This window comes from Amphimedon queenslandica, unplaced genomic scaffold, assembly GCF_000090795.2.
Source record: "Amphimedon queenslandica unplaced genomic scaffold, v1.1 AMPQUscaffold_12684, whole genome shotgun sequence".
NCBI classification, from domain to species: Eukaryota; Metazoa; Porifera; class Demospongiae; order Haplosclerida; family Niphatidae; genus Amphimedon; species Amphimedon queenslandica.
The window spans coordinates 1-2,500 of NW_003547080.1; the positions used below are offsets into that span (position 1 = coordinate 1).

A 2,500-nucleotide genomic window follows, 5' to 3' on the forward strand; every position below is an offset into this window, starting at 1 on the left:
GACGACCCACAATAGCCTCAACAGTTTTAACAGCATTTAAAGGCACTGCTCTGCCACAGCTTGTATGGCCTAGTTGAAGAGTAGAGCTTCAAAAGCTGTAAAAAAAATTTTTGGGAGGAGTATAAACCATGCTCCTTAATCAAACTTAATTGAGATAAATATTAATAACCAAAAATATTGTATTATAGCCTTTAAAGTGAGCAATACATGTAATTGGTAATATTAGTTAATTTTTAACGACCTGGGGGCGAAGCCCCCAGGTTCGTTCCTATAATTGAATTCACCATCGCGCTATCTATATATATATATATATTTGTATGTCCACACTTACATTTCTTCTATACATGTTGTATTGGAGAAATAACAAGCCTTAGCAACCACCCGCCCACGCTCCTTTACGTGAGTGGGTGTGGTCACGCCAAACAAAATGGCGGCTTACACATGGGACAAAGTTAAGAGCTTTCTAACAGCAAGAGAGCATAGAGATACTGTCTAAAAATTCTCTAGAAGCATTATAAGGCAGAGAGAACCTCTATAAGTCTTAATAATGACCAAGTTATACTTGCAAGGTGGTGAAATCAATTATAGGAATACTTTTTACCCTGTTACGCTTGTTATCGAAAGAAGTCAAGCAGCTAAAACTTGCTACACAACATGTAAGAACATGTTTATTCATCAGGGAAAATTATAAAAATTGAAAAATCTCTCCTAGTCATTTTTTTGGTCAAATATGACAAAAAAGACCCTGCACTATGTAGTACAGCCAAAGACTCCAAAACTAATCCAGAAATGAAGAAGAACCCCATTATGGAACTATACCAAGTTTCAACTTAGCATTAAGAACAGAAAAGTTATAAGGGTGTTTCCACAACTGAAACCAACTATACATGGACTATACATTAAGCTGAGTTAAACTAAACAAACATGGTTCTAAATGGTCAGCCAGGCATGTAGGATAAATGTATCTAAGTAAACTGTAAACTGCTGCGGTTAGGACCCACAATAGCCTCATCAATTTTAACAGCATTTAAAGGCACTGCAATCCTTCAGCATCAAGCCTTGAATTTATATAGTTGTAGATGACAAATTTTTGGGAGGAGTTATCACACTCCTACACGTAATTCTAAATCTGAGTGATTAATAAAATAATGATAATCATAATAATCAAAAGTATTCTATTAACCAGTGAAGTGAACAATTGGTATGGTAGAATTAATGCTACAGGTCACCATTGTCACAAAAAAGATTTTCATTAACAGCCAAAAATTTTTTACTTATTTAAGCACTGTCAGATTCTTTCAATTAATATTCATTGATTTGTTAATTAATTGATTCCAGCCCTGCCCACACTCACGTTTGGTATAAAAGCGGCCGCGAGAAAACTAACGGCAAACATTACCCACGTCTCACACGTCCAGACCAACCAGTTTGGTTTCTAGAAAAATTAAATTAAATGTAAAAAAATTATGCATGTACATCTAATTAATATTAATATTGTAAAATGGCTGAAATATCAGCAATTAAAATGGACGCTACACTTTAGCATATACAATTACTCATTCAAATATCACAAGTTGTTTTCTTACATCCATTAATAATAATGATGTACATGTATTTATATAAAAGAATTAATAATATCTAATGATACTTTTTGTACATCTTATACCGTAGGGCACCTTTTTTCGAGGGCTGTAAATTTCGCAGATTTCACAATTTTTTGAAAATTTGTGAGAATTACATGTACTTCCACAAAAATCAAATTATCACTGTACAAGATGGCAGACGGCATAAATTTACGAAAATTAAATCAGCAAAATAGATTTTCAGGCCAATTCGCAAAATTTACAGCCCTCTAAAAAAGGCGGCCTACGGTACTTACCAATTCCTTCCTTTCAACAGTGTTATCTTTCCTGTACTTCAACAATCGAGAACGCAAGCTTGACGATATCAATAGCTCAGTTGTTTCATCAGTTTGATCACAATTAAGATTGTTACTTGAACCACGATTGGAGTACAACTCATAGCAGTACGATACAAGGCGATTGAGAGCTAGTCTGGTTGGATGGAAGAGGATCGGATAGCTGAAGAGGAGAGTTATGAAGAGTGCTATTCTAAGAGCTGTGACAAGACCATCAGTGGATGGATAACCAATCATTATGTCTTCTGGTGTCTGACCACCGAACTTTAGAGGAGGAGAGAAAGAGGGAGGGAGGAAGGGAATGAGAATTTATCTACAGTACATGTACATTGAAATGGTGGTACTGGGCTTTTTATGTACTTATTGCTATTTTTCAAAAAATGGTCAATTTCTGAAAAAATCCCTGTACTATAGCCCATGGTTTTTTCCGAAAAATGGCTAAAAAATCACCCCCAATTTTTATTACATTTTCTGATACATATTGATGTACTTATGCTGTGTAGAAAGTTTGAGTTGATTCCGACTTAAATTTTCAAGTTATGGTTATTTTTAAAAATCAGCCAAAATCTGAAAAAAATCCCT

The 2,500-nt window shown here is 34.7% G+C and overlaps 1 protein-coding gene across 1 annotated transcript in view; it reads right to left on the reverse strand.

The window, feature by feature from the left end:
- Nucleotides 1-1,309: 1,309 nt before the first annotated feature.
- The window catches only part of LOC109587106 (vacuolar amino acid transporter 7-like), a 2,088-nt gene continuing 897 nt past the window's right edge, over nt 1,310-2,500 (reverse strand). The window contains exons 2-3 of the mRNA XM_020003333.1: nt 1,880-2,182; nt 1,310-1,435 (exon numbers count right to left, since the gene is read on the reverse strand). Of these exons, the coding sequence (XP_019858892.1) occupies nt 1,325-1,435; nt 1,880-2,182 (414 nt within the window). The 3' untranslated portion in view covers nt 1,310-1,324. The remainder of the gene's footprint in view (nt 1,436-1,879; nt 2,183-2,500) is intronic.